The sequence below is a fragment of the Zingiber officinale genome, chromosome 3B (assembly GCF_018446385.1).
Source record: "Zingiber officinale cultivar Zhangliang chromosome 3B, Zo_v1.1, whole genome shotgun sequence".
NCBI classification, from domain to species: Eukaryota; Viridiplantae; Streptophyta; class Magnoliopsida; order Zingiberales; family Zingiberaceae; genus Zingiber; species Zingiber officinale.
The window spans coordinates 65,504,460-65,530,152 of NC_055991.1; the positions used below are offsets into that span (position 1 = coordinate 65,504,460).

The window sequence follows — 25,693 nt, forward strand, 5'->3', positions numbered from 1 at the left end:
GGCTTTCAAGGTCTAGAATATAGAGTCTGTTCTTCAGAGGTGCACTACAATAGAATATATCTTTTAAATAAACAGAACAACATTTGTCCTTAATTATAAAAGAGAAACCTTTCTTGTCCAAACAAGAAACTGAAATTATGTTCTTAGTTAATGCAGGCACATAACAACAATCATCCAACTCTAATACAAGCCCAGAGGGCAGAGATAGAAAATAAGTCCCTACAGCAACAGCAGCAAGCCGTGCTCCATTGCCTACGCGTAGGTCCACCTCGCCCTACGCCAATGCCCTGCTATTTCTCAGCGCCTGCACATTAGTACAAATGTGAGATGCACATCCGGTATCTATTACCCATGATGAAGAAATAGATAGATTGACTTCTATAACATATATACCTGAAGTGGAAGTCTCACTTCGCTTCTTCTTAAGATCTTCCAGGTACACCTTGCAGTTCCTCTTCCAGTGCCCGGTCTGACCGCAGTGGAAGCAGGAAGCATCCTTGGCGACCCCTCCGTTTGGCTTCAGTGCCTTGCCTTTGCCCTTGGCTTGGGACTTTCCTTTGCCTTTGTGCTTGCCCTTGCCCTTGTGTTTCTGAACCATCAGAACAGAGTGGGGCTTAGCCTTCTTAAGGTTCAGCTCAGCAGTTCTTAACATGCTAAGTAGCTGGGGCAGTGGCTTGTCAATTTCGTTCATATTATAGTTTAGAACGAAATGACTATAGCTATCCGGCAAGAATTACAAGATCAGGTCAGTGGCCAGCTCTTGGCCAAGCGGGAATCCCAACCTCTGTAGGTTTTCTATGTACCCAATCATTTTGAGTATATATGGGCCTACGGGAGCCCCATCTGACATCTTGCACTGAAATAGTGCCCTTGAGATCTCAAATCTCTCATGCCTCGCTTGTCCTTGATACAGTTGACGAAGATGTTCAACCTTATCGTAAGCGCCCATCAACTCGAGTTGCTTCTGAAGCTCAGAGTTCATGGTCGCGAGCATTAGACAGGACACATCTAATGCGTCATCTTGATTCTTCTTGTAAACATCTTTTTCTACTCGCGTGGCATTGGTAGGAGGAGCCTCCGGAATGGGCAACTCCAGAACGTACAGTTTACGTTCCTAGGTGAGAACTATTCTCAAGTTCCTGTACCAGTCCAGAAATTTGCTCCGTTGAGCTTGTCCTTCTCAAGGACAGAATGCAGGGAGAAAGAGTTCATATTCGACGTCATGGTTATCTACAACAGAAAAATGCAAAAAATAAATATCATATTCTTTTAAATCATTTAATTAGGCCTTTAACTAAATGATGCTTCCACTAAATTCTATAATTCATGTGGGACAAGATCCACATCATACTACGCCTTGAGTTAGCTTTGGCTAAATCGCCCAAGACTTAGTATGATCGTTAGGTAACGATTTACCAATTACATCTCTATGCAACTCTTGTTTATAGGATCATTATCCACAGTTATATTAAAACTTGAGTTAGCTTTGGCTAATACGCCCAAGAATTAATATAAATGTGATTTATGCCCAATCTTTCTAACTGTTAGAAGAATACCTATAGTTGTACTCGATCCAACCGAGTTAACTAAGAATACTCAATCTAATTGAGTTTGTACTCGCCCATGCGTTGATATGCAGGACCAAGATTGTCCCTCAGTACCCTACCAAGATAATGTGTGTTACTCTGCTTTGGCAGATTCAACAACACATGTAATCGAGGTAGTGATAGGTATCACGGCACGGTAGGCATTAGAGTTGATGCGATTGAGAGCTAATCTAATCGAGAGGGTGCATCTTGTACACGATTTGGATCTAATCTAATCGTTAGGCACTAATTAATTACTAATCATGCATTAGATACACACAAGCAATTAATTAAATTAATTTGTGATTAGTCATGGCCCTACTATGATCTTCTCAAGCCAATGAGAAGATCGGATGGTCAACCTAGGGTCAACAGCTTCTCAAGCTCCTCCCTTTGACCACCTTGTGTTGCTCGCGCCCTCCTCGTAACTCTGTCTTGAGTGGACCTTCGACGGCTCCAATTTTGTACATTACAATTTTGAAACTCGAGTTACATTCGAGTCTAAACTAATTTACAACAAGAATAAATGGAGAAAGGCATGACGCGTAGGTCGCATATCAAGTATACAGCACACACAATCACATGACGGCATGCAGGTCGTATTATGAATTAAAACACAAATATACCAATCCAATTGGGTCTTTTTGGGCCATAACCATCAAAAATTATACATAATTCTAAATTACATAATTTCCATAATTTTCGGTAATTTTAATACTAATTTTTACAATTTTTACGAGTAAAATTTCCCGGCGGTCCCGTTTAGCGATTTTCGGGCGCAATCGCGGAACGAATCCCCTTGCGGGGCCAGGGGAAGCACTCCTACCCATGATCTAACCATCGCGAGGGTTCCTTAGTGATCCTACAGCGGCTTAACCCGCTATCCCAAAAAGTTTTGGGGCGAAACCTTGCCGTTTCGAAAAAATCTTCTCGGTAGTTGAAGCCTACAGGTGTCGAAACACATGTGCTGCGCTTCTACGACAAAATTACCCATAAAAACCATAAAATACTTAAAATTACAGAATGTTACAGAATCTATATTTTTCATAAAAATACAATCTAAACTCGTACAAGTCTTTGCACGTGGCTCTGATACCACTATCGGGTTCTTCGGGCCGCGAAAACTGCTTTTTCCCGTGGCAGAAACCCCAAAAATCCGCCACCGGATCTGTGCGAAGAATAAAAATTTCAAAAAACATTACGAGTATGAGTTTTATGCTAGTTCTAAACTAGATTTACAAAGAGAAAACCTTTTACCCTTGATGCGTGCCCTTCCTGAGTCTCGCTTTTCCAAGGAGATGCCAGATCTCAAGTTGTCAAGGTAAACAACTCTCTATGCGTATCCACACGAACTAATTAGGTGGAGAAGACCAAACAATAGGTGTGCTAGCACCTAGATGGTTCGGCCAAGGAGAAGAGGGAGAGGAGAAGGAGAGCTTGAGGAAGAAGATGATGTGAACAAATGCCTTGAATAAAATTCAATCTCATTCAACACCATAAGTGGCCGGCCACAATGGGAATTGAAACCCCCATTCTCATTTAATGTAGCCATTAAAGATATTTGTAACCTCCATGAGGTGGCACACACATGTGCTAAACATGATGATGTGTAACACCATTATTGGCCACTTAATGCCAACTCACAAATGAGGTGGCAAATAGTCAAGTCAAACTTGACTCTTCCTCTTCTTCTCAAGTCAAGTCAAGTCAAGTTGACTTGACTTAATTTCTCTCATGGTTGATCTAATCCAACCATCTAATTCAAGCCAATTTAATATAATAAATCTAATTCATTTAATTAAATTGATTCAATGAGTCATAATCTAAATTAGTCTCATTGAACACATGAATCAACTTGAGTCCAACTCAATTTTCCCAATTAGTATTACTCTTAATCCAAATTGATTCATCACAAGAATCTAATCCTCTTGGTTCATCATATGAACCTAATCTCCATCTAATTGGCCTTAGTGTGTGACCCTATAGGTTCTTGTAACGTTGGCAATGCCCCTAAACCCATTTAGGAGCATAAGTAATGAGCGGTATCTAGCAACACATCATTACTACCCAAGTTACAAGAATGTTGAGATACAACATCACCTTGTGACTACTAATTGTGACTCCTCACAATATATGACAAGTGTCCTTCTATCTTAGACATCTAGATTGATCAATGTGAGGCATAGATCATGTCATCCTCTGACCAATGTAAATCTTGATATCCAAGTAGACTCACTAAATCAAATGAGCTCAATATCTCATATTGACTCATTTGGGCATGTCCATGCACTTCATGGTCTCACTCTATCAAGAATATCGATGCTGCTACCGTCATATAGGAGGGATTGATCCCATCTACATCACTCACATCCCTCTACATAATTCGTTATATACCCAGTAATCGCCTTTATAGTCCACCCAGTTACGGGTGACGTTTGACGAAACCAAAGTACAAAACACCTTATGTAGGGATCCATGGCGACTTCAGGTCTAAGGACTAGTAGTCATACTAATAGCCACATGAGAAATTATATGACACTCATATAACGATCCATGATACTTTCTCATGGCGGGTCATTCAGTATACATTCTCCAATGCATACTCATGTGTCAACTTGATATCTCTATATCCATGACTTGTGAGATCAAGTCATCGAGTTTACCTACATGCTAGTCTTATTGCATTAACATTGTCCCTGAATGTTAATACTTGACTAGGAATGATTAAGAGTAGTGTTCCCTATATCATCTCACTATCGGTTCAACTAACCGATTGCTATAGGTAAGAACCTTCTACTCAAGGACGCTATTATACTCAGTTTATTTGGCACCAATACGAATAAGTATAATAACCAAAAACAAATGTCTTTATTTATATTTAAGAATATGATACAACAAATCCATAATACAATCATCAAATGATTGGCTCTAGGGCTCTAGCTAACAATCTCCTACTAACACTAGTGTCAATCAGTGTAGGCTCTAAGCCCCAATGAACTAGTGTGACCATCATGCTTTCTCTGTGTCAAAGCCTTGGTCAAGGGATCTGCGATGTTAGCCTCTGTAGGTACTCTGCAAATCTTCACATCTCCTCTCTCGATAGTCTCTTGAATGAGATGGAAGCACCGTAGTATGTGTTTGGTCCGCTGGTGTGAGCGAGGTTCCTTCGCCTGTGCTATAGCTCCATTGTTGTCACAATAGAGCTCAATAGGGTCAGCGATACTGGGAACCACCCCAAGTTCAGTGATGAACTTGCGGATCCAAACTGCCTCCTTTGCTGCCTCTGATGCAGCAATGTACTCGACCTCTGTCGTAGAATCAGCTACTGTGTCCTACTTCGAACTCTTCCAGCTCACAGCACCACCATTTATGCAAAAATACGAACCCTGACTGCGATCGATAATCATCCTGATCGGTCTGAAAGCTGGCATCACTGTAACCCTTTACAGCTAGCTCATCATTGCCTCCATATATCAAGAAATATTCTTTAATCCTTCTTAAGTACTTAAGAATATTCTTGACCGCTATCCAGTGACTTTCACCTAGATCTGACTGGTATCTGCTCGTCATGCTCAAAGCATACGAGACATCAGGTCGAGTACATAGCATGGCGTACATGATAGATCCTATGGTTGAGGCATAAGGGATCTGATCCATGCAGTCTCTCTCCTCTCTAGAAGAGGGACCTTGAGACTTCGAAAGACTCACGCCATGTGACATCGGCAGAAATCCCTTCTTGGAGTTCTGCATGGTAAACCGAAGAAGTACCTTATCAATGTATGTATTCTGACTTAGGTCATGCAATCTCTTAGATCTATCTTTATAGATCTGTATCCCTAGGATGTCTCACCTAATTCCTTCATTGAGAAGCAACTCCCTAGCCACGTCTTGACAGACTGAAGCAACGGGATGTCCTTTCCAATGAGTAGTATGTCATCCACATACAATATGAGGAAGACAACTGTAATGCCCCGCCCCTCCTGCTAAGGCGACGGGGGGTTACTTGGACATACATACTTACTTACTACAGCGGAAGTCTTACTTAGAGAATTTAAAACTTTACCTTACTTTAAGATCACCATGGACATATAAACCGCATAGCATACTTAACATGAATTTTTAAATCATAATACTTAACACATAACTAATGTCATGAAGTCATAATGTAATAACATAACATGGCATATTTCTTATTAAACAAAAGTAGGTCTTTCCATTTAGCCAACCACTTCCACACACATCCTTCTAGCCCCTCCTACTGCTCCCCTAGTACATCCATTCCTTGCCTTTATCTGCGGTACAAGAAAGTAAGCTGTGAGCCCTCATGGCTCAGTAAGTTCCTTTCCTACTCACAAAAAGAATCGCATAGCATATCAAAATCATAAGTCATAATGCATGGAAACAAATCTATCATATCAAGCAACATATCATGGCATATCGTAACATAACCAGCATAAGGTATCATGGCATAATATAACATAATCATCAAATGTGTCCTGATACAGCATAACATCATCATAAATAACATGGCATAATCATAACGTATATACAAGGTAAATTTCTAATCATATATCATGAAACATATGCAACATGTCTTTTGAAAACTATAGTATACATACTTAAACATAATCTCAACATGATTAGGGCCCCGGCTTGTACCACATACATAAATGTGCGCGTCCTATGTAGGTCCAAGGTAGTAAGTCTTGAACCCTACAAGGCATACATACTAGGCCCGTTTCTTAGTCCATCGACCTAGGGGCACTTAGGAGCCCATCCCTAACAAGGCCCGTTTCTTAGTCCATCGACCCCGGGGCGCTTATGGAGCCCACCCTTGGTACAAGCCATACATAAAGTAAAGTAGCATGTCATACATATCATAATTCTTATCATTTCATGCATATCATATTTCTTAACATATCATAAAACATGTATATTTGGGCACATAGCACATGCATGGATCATAAGCATACATAATGAACATGTCATTTATCACATCATAAGGCATGCATATTTGGGCACACAGCACATGCATGGATCATAAACGTACATAATGGACATGTCATTTATCATATCATAAAGCATGCATAATTGGGCACATAGCACATGCATGGGTCATAAGCATACATAATGAACATATCACTCATAATACAAAGACATAATCATACATGGAATCATTTAAATAACATCTCTTATTTCATAACATGGCATGTGAGGCACAACTAGGTCACTAAACCTTTTATGGCCGAAAGTTAAGAGTAGGGACATGAATTCTAAACAACATACAAACATAAGAAATTCATGATAACTTCATAACCTATCATAAGAAAGATCATAAGCATGTTAACCTAAATTTTTAAGCTCTCCTAGGTTCCTAATTCTTTCATGGCCGAAACCTTCATAAAGAGCAATCAAGTTCTAAGCAACATGCAAACATGTAAACCTTGTAACACCCCTAGAAAGCCTAGATAAGAAAGTAAGGATAATGAGAGTTTGAAGGTAGTGAAAAGAAGGTGTAAATATTCTAAGTTGAATATTAAGATGGGAAGGATTTAGATGATTAAAACTTTATGAAAGAAAATAAAGTTGAGAATATAAATCATCTATATTTATAATGTATGGAATTAATGTAGACAAAAGGAAGAAATATGAGATAATATATTCATGTGTGAAATATTTATGCATAATGCATATACATGAATTATTTTGTACAAAAATATGTTAGGAGAAGGATTTGATCCTTGGTTCTCTTGTGTATGCATGCATGTGTTAACCAAGTGTGATAGGAGTGAATATTGTAAGAGGAGAGATGGGAATTATAATTAAGGGAAAGAAAGGAGAGAAATTAAGAGAAAGAAAAGAGAGAAACTCAAGAAGCATTTCTCTAGCATATTCTTTCTCATTAAGAGGAGAAGTAAATGAGGAGGATGAATCAAGTCAAGTTTTCCTCCCCTCACTTTAGTATAAATAGGCATGGAGGGGGGGGGGGCTTGATCCTCAACTCACTCTCCTCCTCTCCTCCATTTGTGCCGAGCACTCTCCCTCCCTCTTTCCTCTTGTTTCCGAGAGCAACAACTCTCCCCTTCTTTCTTTCTTTTTGTTGCCGAGCAACACAAGAGGAAGAAGTCTCCTCTTCTTCCTCCTCCTCTCCACCAAAAGACCTAGCCACTTCTTCCTCCATTGGTGCCGAGCAAAGCAAGCAAGGAAGAAAGGTCCACAAGCAAGTTCTCAACTCTAGGAAACTTAAGCAAAGAAGGTAAGCTTCCCCTCACCTGTGGTACAAGGCTTTCATGTGATTTTCGGATTATTTTTCTATGCCTTGAAAGAAAGTTTTCCCCTATGTTTTTATACATATATGATGCATGATCAGAGGTGTATGTAACCCTAGAATTTCAATCAAAAATATTGTAAATAGGTTAGGAAAATTACTGTCTAACCAAACTAGTGCAAGGTTCCCTCTATGAAATGCTAGGGACCTTCCTATGGTTTTCTTGCTTGGAAGTTGAATGGAACCAAAAGAACCCCACTCTCATGTTTCGGCCAAGAAAGAATTAAAGGACCTAGAGGCCTTGGAAATGAAACCTAAGGGGTTAAAAGTACTTCTTATGAAAACTTGATAATGTGTGAATGTGATACATGTTTGTATGACCTAAATGAATCATTATGTGTTCGGCCAAGAAGGGATAGATGCCCTAGAAACCTTAGAACAAAAATTAAATATGTCTATGCCATGCTGTATGAAAATGATATGATAATAAGTTAGAATGCATGATTGCTTTAGTTATGAAATGATATGCATAATGAAGTTATATTATGAAATATGCCATGATGTGTTATAGCATAGAAAATGCTATACATAATGAAAAGAAATGAAGTTATGTTATGATATGTGATAGCATAGAAAATGCTATACATAATGAAAAGAAATGAAAAGAATAAATGCATGAAAGATTGTTAAGGACATGATATGATAGTTATGCATGATAAGTTATTTTTATGGTTTGTACCAAGGGTGGGCTCCGTAAACGCCCCGGGGTCGATGGAGTAAGACTCGGGCCTCGTCAGTAATGGGCCTTTGAGTGCCCTAGGTCGATGGAGTAAGACTCGGGCCTAGTATGTATGCATGGTAGGGCTCAAGACTTGCTACCTTGGACCTACGGATTATGTATGTGGTACAAACCGGGATCCCAAATGATGATGATATTAATTTCAAGTACTATTAAGTATAAGTTTTCAAATTCACGATGCATTGCCTACATTCATATGTGCTTGAATTATATGATGATATGATATAATGTCATGTGATATTATGATATGAATATGATGCCCTTGTATGTCTTATGCTTGTGATTTATTTGTTTTATGATATGATATTCATGCTTCTATGAAATGATATGTGAATAAGAAATATGCATGATATGTTTGAATAGAATGATATGTTATGTTATGATTAGTTGAGACGATGATATGTTGATCCATTCTTGATATACGATGATTCTCGGTTTTAGTGAGTAGGAAAGGAACTTACTGAGCCATGAGTGCTCATAGCTTACTTTCCTTGTACCGCAGATAAAAGAGAGAGCTGGATGAACAACGGAGCAGCAGGAGGAGCAGATAGTGATGTGTGTGGTGGTGGCTCGGCTAGGACGATTCGGACAAATTAATATTTTTAGTTATAAGTTCAATATATGCACATTTGAACAAATCAGAATATGTGATATTATACTTAATAAATTAAATTCTTTAAAAATTTTATTCTTCCGCTGTTATAGTAAAACATGTACGTAAGTAGTATAAGAACGTAGCGCCGCCTTTGGTTGGGTAAGAAGGGCGGGCGTTACAAACCTAAACTCATATCACATCATATTTCATAAGGAGCAACTTGAGCATGTTTAATTTGGGTTCTAAGTTCCCTAAGCTTCTAACCTTATCATGGTCGAACCCTAGCAAGGCCTTATTCTAGGTTACATGTAGCATGAAAATGTTGAACCTTAAGCCAATATCCTACACATTTCATGAGGAACATCATAAGCACATTTGGTTCGAGTTCTAAACTTCCTAAACCCATTAACTCAAGGTGGCCGAAACATATTAAACATGGAAACTAGCTTTCTAGTGGCATAAGAGCAAGGAAACCACAACTACATTTCATAGCATTTATCACAAGAAACATCATGAGCATATCTAAGTTGTGTTCTAAATTTCCTAGGCCTTTAAACCCATGGTGGCCGAAACATGTGAGCATGAAATTGTTTTTCATGTGGCTTAAAAGCATGGAAACCTTACACAATTTTCATGGCATCATTACAAGAAACAACATGAGTAAACTTAGTTTAAAAAATCTAAGCATCCTAGCCCTAAAACTTAGTGTGGCCGAAAGTTACATGTAGCCAAATTTCTATGTAATAAGCAACCATAGGAACATCAAACTAGTTTCATAACATTTCATCAAGAAGGTCATGAGCATCTTAGACTTGGTTTAAACTTTTCCTAGGCCTCAAATCTCAACATGGCCGAATCTTTACAAGCATGAAATAGAATTCAAAACCAACATACAATCATGGCATAACATCTTAGCTTCATATCTTGTCTTAGGAAAAATCATAGCATGCTTAGTTTTAGGTTTAAAACTCTCCTAGGCCTTTTATTCTTCCATGGCCGAATATTCATGAGCATAAAATGGAGTTTAAATCAACATACAAGTAAGAGGAAAAGTTAATAACAACATTATCATAGGGTACATAACACCAGAACAAGGGAGCATGTTTAGTTGGAGTCTTTAGCTTACCTAGTCCTCTTGTTCATGCTTGGCCGAGAGTCTAAGTTTCATGGATCTAAGTTCTAATTAATCATTCTAGTATGAACACATTAGATTAACCTCCTACATAAGATACATGTCATAAGGAAAATAATAAGCACATCTAGTTTAAATTTCTTAGCCTCTTCCTTTTGTCTTGGCCGAAAGTTCCATAAAACAACCCTAGGTTTCTTTTTAAGCACTCTATCTTCATGAAAAAACATATAAGCTATTGTACCATAGGTGAGGGGAAGCTTACCTAGTGTTCACTTGTAAATCCTTAAGGAAATGGTACCCTTGGTGAAGAGGAAGAAGAGAGCTACTCCTTTTGGTTTCTCTTGCTTGGAAGGGTACACCTTGAAGGCTCCTTCTTGTAATTTAGTTTTCTCTTAGGGAGAAACCTAAACTTGTCTTGTGGTGATGAGGAAGAAAGACTCTAGTTTCGGCAATGGTGAGGAAGAAGAAAGAAAATGAAACCCTTTTCTTTCTTTCCTTTTTATGCTAAGTGGGTGGAAGAAACAAATATGAACATTGCTTCCCTTTCTCCTTAATTCATGTATATACTTTTCTAATGAGAATATGTCCTCATTCATCTCCCTTAATTCTCCTCATTCTCACTCTCTTAATCCCCACGAAAACAAGGAGAAAAAAAATAGAAAATACAACTTGTCTTTTGCTTACTCCTTTTCCTTAACCAAGAGGTAAACAAGAGGAAGAAAGCTACTTGATTTTCTCTTGTTCCCTCACTTAATTATATCCTCACTTTTAACTACCATTCCCATCATTTTCCATTCATATGTTGTTCATTATCCTAGTGGTTATCATACATAAATTTATTTCTATTCTTTGTGAGAGGTTCAAGGTTCAAACCTTCACCTCTTCTTTTTATTTCTCTTATTTCTTTTTCTTTTGATTCTTCTTACTTTTATTCTCTAAAGAAAATAACACCCATATACTTATCTTATAATTCTGTGAGTGTTACAGTACCCCATACCTCATAGAAAGTTCGTCCTCGAACTTAAAATGGCTCCGTCAGGTGGTACCGGACTTCTTGCTGAGTGCATCGGCTACCTTGTTTGCTTTACCAGGGTGATAAAAGATTTCGCAATCATAGTCCTTGACTAGCTCGAATCATCTGTGTTGTCTCATGTTTTGGTCCTTCTGCATGAAGAAATATTTTAGACTCTGGTGGTCTGTATAAATCTTGCACTGAGTCTCATATAAGTAATGCATCCATGTCTTTAGAGCGAAGACCACCGCTGCTAGCTCTAAATCATGAACGGGGTAATTCCTTTCATGTTCTTTGAGTTGCCTAGAGGCATAGGCAATGACTTTGCCATCTTGCATAAGTACAGCTCCGAGTCCTAAAAAGGAAGCATCGCTATACATATCAAAGTCCTTGTTGCTTTCCGGAAGAGTAAGAATCGGAGCGCTGGTCAGTCTCCGTTTCAGTTCCGTAAAACTCTTCTCGCAGTCATCCGTCCATTCATACTTTTTATTCTTCTTGGTGAGAATGGTCATCGGGACTGCTATCTTGGAGAAGTCCTCCACAAACTTCCTGTAGTAGCCTGCTAGCCCGAGAAAACTTCTGACTTCACTGGCATTCTTTGGCCTATTCCAGTTGCTTACAGCTTCAATCTTATTCGGATCCACCATTACTCCATCCTTGGAGATAATATGACCCAAGAATGATATTCGATTGAGCCAGAACTCACATTTGGAGAATTTTGCATATAGTTATTTTTCTCAGAGGATTTGCAATACCGTATTCAGGTGTTCGGCATGCTCTTCGTGGGTTCTCGAGTAAATGAGAATATCGTCAATGAAGACAATCACAAATTTGTCGAGATACGCCGCAAATACCCGATTCATCAAATCCATGAACACAGCAGGGGCATTTGTCACTCTGAAGGGCATAACTACAAACTCATAATGCTCGTATCTTGTTCGAAAGGTTGTCTTTGGTATATCCTCCTGTTTCACTTTCACTTGATGGTAGCCGGACCTTAAGTCAATCTTTGAGAAGACAGTTGCTCCCTTCAATTGGTCAAACAGATCATCGATCCACGGAAGGGGGTATCTGTTCTTGATTATCACGTTGTTCAGTGCTCGGTAATCTATACACATTCGCATAGACTCATCTTTCTTTTTCACAAACAGTATCGGAGCTCCCCATGGAGAGTGACTAGGGCGAATAAGTCCCTTGTCAAGTAACTCCCATAGTTGTTCCTGAAGTTCCTTCAACTCAGTCGGTGCCATCCGGTAAGGTGCTTTAGAAATTGGTTTAGTACCTGAAACTACTTCAATCGTAAATTCTATTTCTCTATCAAGTGCTAATCCCGGTAGTTCATCAGGAAATACTTCCGGATATTCACACACTACTCTGAACTCTTCTAGCTTCTGGCTTCCGGCTTGTCTTGTATCGACCACGTGCGCTAGAAATCCATTACAACCTTTGTTTACCATATTTTGTGCCTTTATCGCTGATAAAAATCTTTCAGTTCCTTTTCCAGATTCCCCAATAAATTCGAACATCGGTTCAGATTCAGGTCGGAAGACTACCTTCCTATTACGACACTCGATTGAGGCACCGTACTTGCTCAGGAAGTCCATGCCCAGTATAATGTCAAAATCCCGCATGTCAAGTACTATCAGATTACAGTAGAGTTCTCTGTCTGCGATTCGGATAGGTACGGCCCGCAGCATATGATCCGATGGCATAACTTCCCCGGATGGTAGGGTTGTTAAGAACGTACCATTTAGTGTTTGAGGTGGTATGTCTAATTTCTTTGTAAATGGTGTTCAGACGAACGAGTGTGTCGCCCCAGTATCAAATAATACTAAAGCATGCTGATTAAAAATAAGTAGCTGACCTATAACGACAATGGAGGCGTTCGCCACATCTTCACTAGTAAGCGCGAAAACCCTGGCATTCGTCGTCGCTGGCGGGGCTTCCAATCTCCCTTGGCTGATCGAAGTCCCTTCTATAGTAGTTTGCATCTGGTGTAGCTGTGAAGGGGCACTCTTGTTCTGATTATTCTGCTGGAATGGTGCCTGGAACTGAGTAGGACAGTCTTTGGCCAAATGTCCTTCCTGTCCACAATTATAGCATTTTCTCGTACCTTTGTGACACATCCCGGAATGCAGCTTCCCACAAATAGAACACTGGGGGTATCTCGGTTGCTTATTCACTGACCCACTTTTGGCATTGTCCCACTGCTTTCTTTTTCCGGTAGAAGTTCCTTTCCAGCCTGGTTTGGTACTCTGGGATTTCTGTCCTTCAGCTCGGGTCTGACTTTTATTCTCATTCATTGCTTTCTGATAATGTTCCGTAATCAGTGCGCTGCTGACTAATTCCTCTGTAGTCTGCGGTCTATTAACTCCGCCGGCCACATTCAGTGCTATCTCGGGTCGAAGCATCTTCAGCATCAGTCGGACCCTTTCTCTTTCTGTACGCACTAATTCGGGACAAAGGCGTGCTAGACAATTGAAGCGCTTTACTGCTTCGTTCACTGATAAATCACCTTGCCGGAACTCGGTGAACTCGTCGTAATGCCGGTTCGTCACTTGCGTATGGATGAACTCTTCAAAGAACTCTATCTCGAAGTCCGTCCAATTCATCGGATTAACTTGCCTTTTAGCTTTAACTCTTTCCCACCACATTCTCGCATCTCCGGAGAAGCAGAAAGATACGCATTTGATCTTCTCTGATTCAGGCCAGTCCAGTAGTTCCACTGTGTTTTCTACCGTCTTGAACCAGGCCTGGGCATCCCACGGCTCGCAAGTAACCGAGAAGTTCTCCGGCTTCAGCCTCAGCCACTGTATTAAGTAGGTCTCCTGTCGAACCACTAGGGCAGGGGCTACCGGTGGTACTAGTGTAACAATTGGCACGACGGGCACTGCGTTATGAATCACTGGCCGGGTGGTAGGAGTTCCTTGTTGACCCATCAAGGTCATGATCAGCTGTTGTTGTTCTGTGATCTGACGTTGGAGGTCGGTAACTACCTGAGTCAGATCTGGTGGAGTTACTGTCTCGTTCACTCGGGTAGTGCGTCTCCTAGCCATGCTTATCTTCATTAAATAGCAACAAATTATCGTTATTCCTATTCGACTGTCATAAGGTCAATACTATTCCTATCCTACCATCATGCATACCTAAACTAAATCAAAGAATAAATAAACATGCATAATATTAAAGCATCAAAACAAAACAAAACAAAAAAAAAATTAATTTAAGCATGTAGAATCTTACTTGGAGCGGCAGGATGGAGGCTTGACATGTGTGTAGTGGAAAGGCTAAACTTGGCTCTGATACCAAACTGTAATGCCCCGCCCCTCCTGCTAAGGCGACGGGGGGTTACTTGGACATGCATACTTACTTACTACAGCGGAAGTCTTACTTAGAGAATTTAAAACTTTACCTTACTTTAAGATCACCATGGACATATTAACCACATAGAATACTTAACATGAATTTTTAAATCATAATACTTAACACATAACTAATGTCATGGAGTCATAATGTAATAACATAACATGGCATATTTCTTATTAAACAAAAGCAGGTCTTTCCATTTAGCCAACCACTTCTACACACATCCTTCTAGCCCCACCTACTGCTCCCCTAGTACATCCATTCCTTGCCTTTATCTGCGAGATATGGCAGATATGGCAGATGGGTCGCTATATCTCAGTATGCTGTGGATCTACAAAACCCTCAGGTTGTGTCATGTACACATCCTCGAGCAGGTTTCCATTCAGAAACACGGTTTTGACATCCATCTGTCATATCTCATAGTCATGGTATGCTGCAATAGCAAGCATGATCCGAATGAACTTAAACATCGCTACTGGAGAAAAGGTTTCATCATAGTCAATACCATGAATCTGTTTGAAACCTTTAGCTACCAAGCGACCCTTATAGATAAGTCCATCCATGTCAGTCTTTCTCATAAAGACCCACTTACACCCAATGGGTTGTACCCCTTCAGGTGGATCAACCAAAGTCCACACTTGGTTGGTGTACATGGATTCCATCTAGGATCTCATGGCCTCTAGCCATTTCTCAGAATCTGGTCTCATCACAGCTTCCTGATAGGTGGTAGGCTCATCCTCTATGAGCACAACGTCATCATAATCAGACAAGAGAAATGAGTATCTCTCAGGCTGATGACGTACCCTATCAGACCTGCGAAGAGGTATGTCTACTTGAACTGGTTGTTGTTTCTCAACTCCTTGTGGAACAACATCATCTACAACATCAAATGATTGGCTCTAGGGCTCTAACTAACACATGTATCATGTTCAAGTAATAGATAGTAAATGAATTTTTATATACATGAATGCTAGCATGTTCACATGTTTTGGTTATATGATTAAATTTAAGTAAGTAAAGAAAAAAAAAAGAACATTTTTTTCTTCCGCTGCAATGATTTCTTATGCATGTATGTATGTTTGCGTAGCACCGCCCTTGCTAACAGTAGGGGAAGGGCGGGCGTTACAGGCATGCCATGAAGTCTTACCACCTCTTTGAAAAACAAATCTGCCACATGAGTTGCATCATCCACTTTGTGGCAAGGTATGAAGTGTGTCATCTTGGAGAATCTATCATCTACCACAAAAATGGAGTCCTTACCTTTTTGAGTACGTGGTAGCCCTAAAACAAAATCCATAGACAAGTCAGTCCAAGAAAAATTAGGAATAGGCAAAGCCGTGTAAAGTCCATGAGGTAATGTCTTAGATTTTGCTTTTCTACACACAATACACCGTGCATAAAATTTCGGCACATCGTGTTTCATGTGTGGCCAATGAAAATGTTCAAGCAGTATTTCTAAGGTCTTTTGAACCCCAAAGTGTCCCATTAAACCCCCCTCATGTGCTTCCCTAACTAGCAATTTACGCATGGATCCTCTAGGCACACAAAGTCTGTTATTCTTAAACAAGTAGTTGACATGCCTAACAAACCCATTTTGTGATTTATTTTCACACGTAGCATATAATTGGGAAAAATCATTATCATGTACATACAATTCCTTAATATGTTCAAAGCCAAGCAATTTAATTTCAAGTGTAGCTAACAAGTTATACCTTCTTGAAAGTGCATTTGCTACAACATTTACCTTTCCTTGCTTATGCTTAATCACATAAGGAAATTGTTCAAGAAATTTGACCCATTTGGCATGCCTTTTGTTGAGCTTCCCTTGCCCTTTCAAATACTTCAAAGATTCATGATCACTATGAATGACAAATTCTTTAGGCAAAAGATAATGCTGCCATATTTGCAATGCTCTAACAAGTGCATACAATTCTATATCATAAGTGAAATAGTTGAGAGTGGAGCCACTTAGTTTCTCACTAAAATATGCAATGGGATGACCATCTTGAAGTAAAGCAGCCCTAATGCCCACATGAGATGCATCACATTCAATTTCAAATGATTTGGAAAAATCAGGTAAAGCAAGAATGGGTGCATGTGTGAGTTTATCCTTAAGTGTTCGAAATGTATTTTATTGATTCTCTCCCCATCTAAAACTCATGTTTTTCTTAACAATTTCATTTAGGGGTGTTGCCACTGTGCTGAAATCCTTCACAAACCTCCTATAGAAACTTGCCAACCCATGGAAGCCACTGTGTTGAAATCCTTCACAAACCTCACTCACAGTTTTAGGAGTTGGCCAATCTCTAATGGCCTTAACTTTACCTTCGTCAACTTGTACTCCTTTAGAGCTTAAGACAACCCCAAGAAAAACCACATGATTAGTGCAAAAAGAACACATTTCCAAGTTAGCATATAGTTTTTCCTTTCTAAGGGCATACAAGACAGATTGGAGATATGCAATATGCTCAACAAAACTCTTGGAATATACCAAAATATCATCAAAGTATACTACCATAAATTTTCCAAGAAAATCTCATAAGACATGATTCATAAGCCTGATAAAAGTGCTTGGTACATTAGTTAACCCAAAATGCATTACCAACCATTTATACAATCCATATTTGGTTTTAAAAGTTGTTTTCCATTCATCCCCTTCCCTTATCCTAATTTGAAGGTACCCACTTTTCAAATCAATTTTAGAAAAGAAGCAAGCACCATGCAATTCATCATGCAAATCATCAAGTCTAGGGATAGGATGTCTATACCGAATTGTGATGTTGTTGATGGCTCTACAGTCAGTGCACATCCTCCATGATCCATCCTTTTTAGGCACCAGAATTATGGGAACAACACAAGGACTTAAACTTTCTCTGACCCATCCTTTTTGCAATAACTCCTCTACTTGATTTTGTATCTCCTTTGTTTCTTGAGGGCTGCTCCTATAAGCTGGCCTATTGGGCAGAGAAGCACCAGGAATAAGTTCTATTTGGTGTTCAATCCCCCTCATTGAAGGCAAACCATGAGGTACTTCCTTGGGAAACACATCCTCAAAATCCAGCAAAATAACAACAACATCACTAGGCAAGGAGTTAGTATTAGATTCCAAGCAAGTTTCCTTGCACAAAAGAAGAAATATAGGCTTCCTTGTTAAATAAGTTTTCTTCGCCTCACTTCCTCTTGTAAACAAATTTTCTATTTTTCTCTCTTTCTTTTCCTCATTCTCTCTTTTCTTTAGAATTTTGTCCTCAAAATCAAGTATTTTTTTTTTCACACACTCTTTCTTTTTCTTAAGCTCTCGCTCTTCTTTTTCTCTTTTCTCTCTCATTTTTATTTGATCCTCACAAACCTCCCTAGGTGATAATGGTACAAGTGTGACTTTGCGAGAATTGTGGACATAAGAGAACTTGTTGGAGAATCCATCATGGTGAGCTCGCCTATCAAACTGCCAAGGTCTTCCAAGAAGAATGTGGCTTGCCTCCATAGGCACAATATCACATAGAACTTGATCTTCATATTTGCCAATGGAGAAATTAATCAACACTTGCCGGTTAACTACCAATTCACCACTATTACTTAGCCATTGGAGTTTATATGGTCTTGCATGTGGTGTAGTCTTGAGTTTGAGTTTGGTGACCAACCAAGTGCTTGCCACATTGGTACAACTTCCACCATCAATGATCATAGAGCATGTCTTACCTTGAATAAGACAGCGGGTATGAAAAATTTTTTCTCTTTGGTCCTCCTCATACTCCTTGGCTTGGCTTCCCAATAATCTCTTAACCACCAAGAGATCTCCATCTTGAGCATAGGCTGCTCCATCATTTTCCTCATCGCTTGAGGAAGAGGAATGAGAAGAAATTTCTTCACTAGAAATACTCCCATTATCCCTCACCACCATTGTCTTCTTATTCGGGCATTCGGATGCAATATGATCTTTTCCCAAACACCTAAAACACTTGATATCCCTACTCTTAGAAGTGGAAGAAGAGGTAGTAGGAATAGGCTTCTTAGTGCTTGCTGCCTCCTTAGAATTTGAAGAAGAACCCTCCTTCTTTGGCTTGTCCTTCCAACTTGAGGAGTAGTTTGGAGAAGAGGATTTCTTCATAACACCCTTTCTCTTTAATTGTTGCTCTATTTTCATTGCTTGATGCACTAATTCATCAAGCTCCACAAAATGTTGTAACTCCACAATGTCTCCAATATCTCGGTTTAGGCCATGGAGAAACCGAGCCATGGTAGCTTCCCTATCCTCCACAATATTGGCTCTAATCAAAGCCACCTCCATCTCCTTGTAGTAATCATCCACACTCCTACTCCCTTGGGTGAGACTTTGCAATTTGTTGTGCAATTCCCTATGGTAGTAGGAAGGCACAAATCTCCTTCTCATCAAAGTCTTCATTTCGTCCCAAGTGTTGATAGGATGCTCTCCATACCTTCTTCTCTCCTTTTGCTATTGATCCCACCAAATTAAGGCATAATCGGTGAACTCAAAGGCAACCACCTTTACTTTCTTTGCATCATTGTAATTGTAGCATGAGAAGATTTGCTCTATTTTCATCTCCCACTCAAGATATGTTTCGGGGTCATTCCTCCCTTGGAAGGAAGGTATCTGGACTTTCACACCTCCTAGATCATCTTCACGTCTATGGTCTCTACCTCTTCTCTCACGTCTTCTTTCCCCTTCATGCCTCCTTCTTCTCTGGGTGAATCATAGAATGGGTCACTTCGACGAGATTCTTCATAATTAGAATTGCCCCCATGGTTGGAAACATTTTCTCCTTCAAGTCGGTCCATCCTTTCATGTATTTCTTCAAGTTGTCTTTGAAACATTCTTTAAAATTGATGAGTAAGTGCCTCCATTTGAAGACTATTAAGATCTCGCCTAGGGGAATGAGGTGATTTTTGTTGGTCCCTTTGGAGGCCGGCAAGAGAGGAGGGGTGAATTGCCCTACAAAATAAAACTCGAACCTTTCTCGGATTTCAACTATATAATGAACACTTGTAATAAATAAATAAAAGAGACTAAGTAAAGAAAAGCAGACACCAGAGTTTTACTTGGTTTGCAATCAAGGGATTGCTAATCCAAGGAATGTAAGCGCACTATCTGATTCTCCTCTGGGCGGAGTAGCCTTTTTACAACGTTGACAGCACAAATGAAAAGAACAAAATTGAAAGCACAGAAGGAATTGATTACAAGTGAGTTCTAAAGATCTGTGCAAACCAGTGCTATATTTATAGCACTGGTCGGGGCTCCCCGAAGGGGTTCCGGGCGCCCTGGGGGGATAAAACTTTATCCCCCAACGTTCAGATCGAGTTTGACTCGATCTGGTCAAAAACTTCGGTCCGGGCGCCCCGGAGGGTTCCGGGCGCCCAGGAGGGGTCCGGGCGCCCCGGATGGTTCCGGGCACCCCGGACCCCAAAAGTTAACTCTGGTTGACTTTTTCCGTCCGGTCGCTCCGCTTCGGTTCAGCTCGTCTGGGTCCGGGTCTTCTGTTCCGGCTCCACTAGCTTGGGTGATCTCGGCCATCCGGAATAGGGCTCACCCGAACCCATGTTCCGGCCTTCTCCTCGAGCAGCCTTCCTTCCCGGTTTCTCATCCCTCGAACGCCGCGCACGTTCTTCTCGTCCACCGGTTTCGCGGTCACCTCGTCCCTCGGACGCACCAAGCTCGTCGCCTCTCTCCCGTGCCGTCCTTCTCGCTAGCCGCGTTTTCCACTCGACTTCCTGTGTTCCTAAGCTCCTGCACACTTAGACACAAGGGTTAAACAAACGCAGGACCTAACTTAACTTGTTTGATCAAATCAAAACACCTTGGGGTTCCAACAATCTCCCCCTTTTTGATGTGAGCAACCCAAGTTAAGTTAGGGTAACCATATGCAATAAAAATAATTTATATTCAAATAAGTCCAAATATTTTTCAATTGAAAAATTATAGTATTATAGTACCTCCCCCTAGACTTAACATACTTCTCCCCCTTTGATCACATAAAATTTGGGGTTATAAACAAGTCTAAGGACAATTCAAACATGAACTTTCAAGTGTAAAATAATGTCTAAGTAAATACTCTCTTCAGAATTTTTTTTGTTCGAAAAAAATATTTTTCAGATAAGAAAAGTCATAAGTGTTAAAAAATTGAAGTTTTAAAACTTATCTCAGCATTCCCCAAAAAAAAATTTCTAAAAAAAAATTCTAAGTAAATATTCATAAGAAACAATTCTAAGTCAATTTTTTAAAAAATGATAAGGCAATATTAAAAAAAACTCTATGTTTACTTTTATAAAAAAAATCTAAGTCAATTTTCATAAAAATTTCTAAGATAATAAAAAATTGGTAAGTTATGTTAAAAAAAAATTTAAATATTTTTTAACACAAATTGAATAACTCTTTTAAAGCATTAAGTAATTTAAATTAATACTTTTTCAGTTAATCAATTAAACTTTTCATTTCGATACTTGGCTTCCAGGTCGTGGCGAGGCACTAGGCCTTCTTGGTTATTGGAGCAACAACCACTTTCTTAGACAAAGCCTCATAAATAAATTAGTTGTTTAATTTCCTTGCTGAAAATGCTAAATCTAATTTTAATTTTAAATTAAATAGGTTTTTGGAACCCAATAGAGGTTCCTACCTACAGGATTAATCAAGTATTTTCTAGGTATATGGATTTTTGATATATTTCTAATTTGACTTTGATGAAATCTATAATACCAATTCAAACATTTATAATTTCCAAAAGTAGAAATATTTGAACAATTAGATTTTTTCAATCTTTCTATTTTTTCTTTTAGTTTTTCATTTTCAATTTTCAATTTTTCAAAATCCTCTATAAGACATGATTTTGCCAAAATTCTCTTTGTTTCTAAAATTTTATTTTCTAATTTGGCATTTTTATTTTCTAATTTATACATGGATTTAGTCATAGCTTTGATACCAAAGTAAAGTTCATCAGGGGGTAAGAGGCATACCTCACTTACCATATCAGACTTGAAGCCTGAATCTCCCCCTGCTTCGCTACTTCCATCTGAGGTCGCTCCCCCTTCATCGATGCTGGGTTCTGATGTACTTTGTCCTTCGTGACTTGCCATCAGTGCAATCCCCGCATATTCTTGAGCTTCTGATTCAGATGAAGAAGTGTCATCCCAAGTTGCTTTTAGGTTGTGTTTCTTAGGTTCCTTCATTTTGACCTTCTTGAGTTCTGGCCAGTTTTCCCTTAGGTGTCCCTCCTTCTGACACTGGTAGCACCGTACCTTTCTTCTACCTTTTTGATTCTTTTTATTCTTCATTTTAAATTTATTAGATCTAAAAAACTTTTTAAAGTTTCTTACCATGTACGCTTCTTGATCGTCTTCGGAGTCTGACTCGGGTTCATCCTTGTTGGTTGCGTTCAGCGCCATTGTCTGGGTTGTGTCCTTTGATATCTCTGCATATCTAGTTTCGTGTAATTCAAGGGTAGAAAACAACTCTTCTAAAGTACTTACCTCAAGGTCTTTTGAGATGTAGTAAGCATCGACGATTGATGTCCACTCCGGAGTTCTTGGAAATGCGTTGAGCGCGTAGCGTATAGTGTCTCGGTTTGTTACCGTTTCACCAAGGTTTTCGAGACCAGTAACTAGTTCTTTTACCTTTGCATGTAGACCGGCTACTTTTTCACCTTTCTCCACACGGATATTCATCAGTTTGTTGCGGAGGATGTCCCTTCTAGCGAGCTTTGCTTCGGACGTGCCTTCGTGGAGTTCCAAGAACTTCTCCCAAAGTTCTTTAGCAGATAAATAGTTTCCGATGCGGTTGACCTCTTGAGGCGGTAACACGCTCAGCAGGTGATGTTCCGCACGGTTGTTTGCTACCGACTCATTCTGCTCCTTCTTTGTCCAATCGCTCTCTTCTTTTTCTTTTCCATCTTTATATATTGGAGCTAAAAAACCATATTTCATAATAAACCGAATTTCAAAATCTATTTTTAGTAATACCTCCATACGACGCTTCCAGTCTGCGAAGTTCTCCTCGCATTTTGGTGGGACGATGCTTGGTCCGGCCATCTTGTTGCTTCGATCGGCGGTTAGTCCTCCTGAAGTGAACCTGGCTCTGATACCACTTGTTGGTCCCTTTGGAGGCCGGCAAGAGGGGAGGGGTGAATTTCCCTACAAAATAAAACTCGAACCTTTCTCGGATTTCAACTATATAATGAACACTTATAATAAATAAATAAAAGAGACTAAGTAAAGAAAAGCAGACACCAGAGTTTTACTTGGTTTGCAATCAGGGGATTGCTAATCCAAGGAATGTAAGCGCACTATCTGATTCTCCTCTGGGCGGAGTAGCCTCTTTACAACGTTGACAGCACAAATGTAAAGAACAAAATTGAAAGCACAGAAGGAATTGATTACAAGTGAGTTCTAAAGATCTGTGCAAACCAGTGCTATATTTATAGCACTGGTCGGGGCGCCCTGAAGGGGTTCAGCGCACCCTGGGGGGATAAAACTTTATCCCCCAGCGTTCAGATCGAGTTTGACTCAATTTGGTCAAAAACTTCGGTCCGGGCGCCCAGGAGGGGTCCGGGCGCCCCGGACCCCAAAAGTCAACTCTGGTTGACTTTTTACGTCGGGTCGCTCAGCTTCGGTTCAGCTCGTCTCGGTCCGGGTCTTCTGTTTCAGCTCCACTAGCTTGGGTGATCTCGGCCATCGGGAATAGGGCTCACCCGAACCCATGTTCCGGCCTTCTCCTCGAGCAGCCTTCCTTCCCGGTTTCTCATCCCTCGAACGCCGCGCACGTTCTTCTCGTCCACCGGTGTACTCTTCCGCAGTCACCTCGTCCCTCGGACGCACCGAGCCCGTCGGCTCTCTCCCGTGCCGTCCTTCTCGCTAGCCGCGTCTTCCGCTCGACTTCCTGTGTTCCTAAGCTCCTGCACACTTAGACACAAGGGTTAAACAAACGCAGGACCTAACTTAGCTTGTTTGTTCACATCAAAACACCTTGGGGTTCCAACAATTTTTCCCCACTCATGCTTGCAAAAAAAAAGAAGATGACAAGGAAAATTACAAAAGAAATGTTAGACGGACCTCAACACTCTATTCACGTGGTTGCACTCAAATTTATCCACTCAGCTTCCTTTATAAGCTCTTAAGGAAAGAACCTTATCAATGTCTTTCTCAAGACAGCTAGTAGACAATCAAGTGAACAAGAAACCAATAAGAGAAATATTTGTAGAACAAGAGAAATAAACGGATAAAACGAGAAATTCAGCAACGATCAAGAGCAATGAAAGGAATATCCTTGAATTTAGATTTCACAAAGAAAGAATATTGAGTCCTTTCAATTCACAAATCCTCCTTTTTTTTCTTTTTTTTAATCAGAAAACAATGACTAATAATTCTTCTTTTTTTTTCCTGAATTTTCCTTCTTTTTTTTCTTGAGTTGAGGACCCAAATAGTGAATAGAAATTTATGACAGATAGGGATGGAGAGATCAACAAAGATGGACAAGAACAAAGATGAAAACAAGACACAAACATGAAAATCACTACAAGAAAAATGACATTCAACAACACACAAACGACAACGGTTTTATACCAAACCGTTGTCTTTTTGCCTTTTAACAACGGTTTTAACAAAAACTGTTGTCTTTTAGTAATTTTTTTGGCCTATGACAACGGTTTTTAAAAGCTGTTGTCTATTTATGTTTTTTTTGGGATACGACAACGGTTTTTAAAGGGTACGACAACAGTTTTTTAAAACTGTTGTCTATGTGTGCTTTTTTGGGATTACGACAACGGTTTTTAAAAACCGTTGTCTATTAAATGTTGTTGAATGCGATTGTTTTTTCTTTCGCCACTTTTTCTCCTTCGTCATTTTTCTGTCAGTGTTGTTTACGCCTTGTTTTTTTCTGTCTCTTTCCCAAAACCCTACTCTTCGCCGCCTCCTCCTCACCGCCCTCTTCGCCGCCTCCCTCCTCACCACCCTCTTCACCGCCTTCTTCGCCGCCTCCCTCCTCACCGCCCTCTTCGCCGCCTCCCTCCTCACCACCCTCTTCGCTGCCTCCTTCCTCGTTGCCCTCTTCGTCGCCTCAACTTTCGTCCTCGCCACCTCCTCCTCGCGGCCTCTACTTTCAGCCATCTTCACTGCCTCCTCCTCGTCGCCTCGACTTTCAGCGATCTTTGTTGCCTCCTTCTCACCAGCGCCTCCTCCTCGCCACCTCGACTTTCATCCATCTTCGCTGCCTCCTCACTAGTGCCTCCTCACTTCTGCTGCTGGAATCATCGACACAAAATGACATGATGGATAAAGGTACGACAAACTATTTCCTTTATCTGCAACAACGACATAGACAAAAGTGTTGTTTTTGTTGCTCAAGCAAGGAACAAGCTGATACAAACTCTGGGCCTCGATTCTTCTCCTACAACTCATGAAACTTGCCCACCAACTATTTTGGTAATGGTCGAAGCCAGAGCTTGAAAGATCGGAGGGTGACAAAGATTGGGAAGGGAGGCCACAGCTTCCGCTCGCAAACTTCGGATCCACCAAGCGGATCGTGCCGCTTTTGTAAGATAGCTGAGTGATCAAGTAGTGTGTGGAGCCGATGGAGATGGTGGCTTTGTCGCCGTCGCAGGTGAGCTCGTACATCCGATCCCCGCACTGAGGCAGATCAGTTGTTCGACGAAATGGGTGGCTGATGTCGTGGAACAGACCGCAAGAGAAGGGAGCACAAGCTTCTTGGCTCCACTGCTGCTGCTGCTGCGCCGTAGCTGTAACAGCAGCCTGGGACAGGAGGAGGAAGAGTAGCGGCAGAAGCATAAGTATGGCCTCCTCCACGCTCCCTATCTCCCAATCCCAAGCTTTCTGTGCTTGAGCACGCCTCATCCTTGCCTCCCTTTCTGGTCCGGTTCGTTTCGCCCTCTCTCACCATCACCGGAGAGAGGCCTCCTACCGGAAGCCCCTGTG

The 25,693-nt window shown here is 40.4% G+C and overlaps 1 protein-coding gene across 1 annotated transcript; it reads right to left on the minus strand.

Moving 5' to 3' along the window:
- Nucleotides 1-24,979: 24,979 nt before the first annotated feature.
- LOC122054923 (putative RING-H2 finger protein ATL21A) lies at nucleotides 24,980-25,612 on the minus strand. Its single transcript, XM_042616338.1, has one exon. It carries the CDS (start codon nucleotides 25,610-25,612, stop codon nucleotides 24,980-24,982), a length of 633 nt encoding a protein of 210 aa, XP_042472272.1.
- Nucleotides 25,613-25,693: the final 81 nt, after the last annotated feature.

Excerpts from the sequence above, each read along its gene's own strand:
- LOC122054923 (XM_042616338.1), bottom strand. The coding sequence starts at position 25,612 with ATGAGGCGTGCTCAAGCACAGAAAGCTTGGGATTGGGAGATAGGGAGC.